At 39.0% G+C, this 2419-nt stretch overlaps 1 protein-coding gene across 1 annotated transcript; it reads right to left on the bottom strand.

Annotated features, from left to right (window-relative positions):
• Nucleotides 1-937: 937 nt before the first annotated feature.
• Nucleotides 938-2097, bottom strand: LOC108829721 (protein transport protein SEC31 homolog B-like). Its single transcript, XM_056995914.1, has 4 exons — nt 1991-2097; nt 1651-1836; nt 1357-1570; nt 938-1274 (listed from the first exon to the last, which is right to left on the bottom strand). Exons 2-4 carry the CDS (start codon nt 1780-1782, stop codon nt 1183-1185), a joined length of 438 nt encoding a protein of 145 aa, XP_056851894.1. The 5' UTR covers nt 1783-1836; nt 1991-2097; the 3' UTR covers nt 938-1182.
• Between the last annotated feature and the right edge of the window lie 322 nt (nt 2098-2419).

Below are 2419 nucleotides of genomic sequence, written 5' to 3'. Positions count from 1 at the left end.
GAATAAATCTCATAGGAGTTATGAGGAAGAAGCTATCCCACTTTCTATTCAGGTGATTCCAGATTAGCCTATTAGTACATATGGCAATGTCTTCATGATTCTTATCAAACCAGAAGGAAAAAGATGCAATAAGCTTGATTTGAATCCATTAATAAGTTTAGAATCACCCGGAAGTTGAATAAAGGGCTGTTCGTTTGGTCGCCGCCGCTACCTGCGTCAGCGGCTGCGTCAATTATTTTTAAAAACTCTTGTTCGTTTCGTTGACGCCGATAGGTGCGTTGATGCTGCGTCTGACGCTGCGTCTGTCGCCGATTACTTGCGTCGATCGCTGAAAATTTTGGCGTCTGCGTCAAATTTTTCCGCGTCTATTTGTCTATTTACGTTTTTGCCCTTAACCTAATTAATTTTTTACACATTCTTCTCCTTGGTTAATTATTTACGCAGACGCAGCCGCTCTCTTCTCCTCCCATTGACGCTCCTTTCTGTGCTTGATCTCTTCCATCTCTCTCGATCTCTCTCTCCATATCTCTCCATCTCAGCTCTCTCTCTCCATCTCTCTCGACCATCTCCATCTCTCCATCTCAAGCCCTATCTCCATCTCAAGCCCTCTATCCATCTCTCTCGATCTCAGGCTCTCTCTCTCTCGACTCCAACGCATCTCTCTGTTCTCCGACAAACCCATCTCGAGTTCTCTATCTTTTAGGTAATAGGTGCATTCTCTGTTTATACTGACAGTGATGGGCTCTGTTCTAAAACATTTTGATGGTATGTTGCATACTCTTCAAGTGTGAGATGAGTTGATAAAAGTCTCTGTCGAGGATTGTTCTGAGTGGTAAGTGTTTTGGTTTCACATTAGTTTTAGTGTTTGAAATCTTTTAGTGTATTAATGATGTTGATAAGATTTGAAGATTTAAGTTTTCTGTGTGTTTGTTTATACAGGAGTTGGATTTGCTAGAAGAAGACGCAAACGTCTGCAAGTTTGATTGGTCAAGTTGATTGTTTAGGCAGTACATCATCACTCATTTCTCTGAATATTTTTGAGGTTTGGTGGAGACGGGCCTTCTGGAGAAGGAAAGAACAGAATCAAGAGCTTACTCGGCTAAGAATCATAGCTAGAATCTGTCTGAAGCATTAGTTCTCTTCATGAAGCTTAATGGATTCCAGAGATATCCAGGCTCCAGTTTAAAGACAGTTGCTGACTAAAAAAAATGAGACCTGATTATATGGTACGGTGCTTTGAGGCTGAATGTTGCCTGAAGCTGCAGTGTTAGTCTCTGCAGATGCAGTATAATATACATTAGTTTATCACCAGAATTCAACTCTATAAAATAAATCAAATTACTACTGCATACGTACCAGGTTCTGCTGAAAGGGAAATACGATCACGTAATATAGAAAGTTCAGGTGACAAGCCACCAGAATCCAAAACTTTCAAGTACTTCATTGCCGTTGTAAGAAGCCCTTGGCTGGCCAATATCTCAGCATAACTCTCAAAGAGTTTACAAAGAGATGCGCTGAACTTTTTGTTGCCAGTTGCCAAGGCAAGAACAAGAGTCTTCTCCATAAGATCCTATTGAACGAAAAGGGCAGAAAATATAAGTAGAGAAGCCCAACTTAATTTATGCACAAAACCTGGAAAGTGATACACACCTGAAGAAGCTCAGCATAAGATCTTCCTTCACGCTCGTTTGCAAGGCTCCTTGACCAAATTTCTACTGTTCTGTCAACATTGCCTGCGCAAATGTAGCACAGAACTGCAGCCAGAGTGTTACCAGCATCCATCAACTTTGAGGCAAGTACATCACACAGGGTGGCCCATTGTTCTCCTTGTGCAAACTGTTTGCCAGTGAATACAAGAGCAGCATTCATTAAAAACTAGTTTTATAGTGACCAGAATCACATAGCAGTTCCATGCATCATGTCACACTGACGAGTTGTTCATCTCGGTTCATGAGTAAGACATGAAAAGTAAAGAGTTCGAGAAGCTTACAGTACAGAGTAGAGCAAGAGTTTCTTTCCAGAACTTGGGTGACCTTATTTCGAAAAGTACAGAGTAGAGCAAAAGTAAACATATTTGCCTTATTTGTTTGAAGTGATAATTTCGAAAATTAAATGTATGATTTTGATGTATTATTTTTATTTTTATTTAGCTTATGATTTATGACATCAAATATTTTTATATTTGACCAAAAATTTATTACCAATTAAACATAATATTCTTATGGATGTAAATATATTTAAACTACATTTTATTTATTTAAAATACAATTTTACAAATTTTTAAAAATAAAATATGAATAAATGAAAATAGTCGCAGCGTCAACCAAACGAACAACCCAAAACAGCGTTATGCGTCGACGTCATGCGGCTGCGTCAATTTCCTGCGTCTTCGAAACGAACAACAATCGGCATCAGCGTC

The sequence above is a fragment of the Raphanus sativus genome, unplaced genomic scaffold (genome assembly GCF_000801105.2).
Source record: "Raphanus sativus cultivar WK10039 unplaced genomic scaffold, ASM80110v3 Scaffold0077, whole genome shotgun sequence".
NCBI lineage: Eukaryota > Viridiplantae > Streptophyta > Magnoliopsida > Brassicales > Brassicaceae > Raphanus > Raphanus sativus.
Note: the sequence above shows the minus strand (reverse complement) of the source record. Positions and strands in the feature narration are given on the sequence as shown.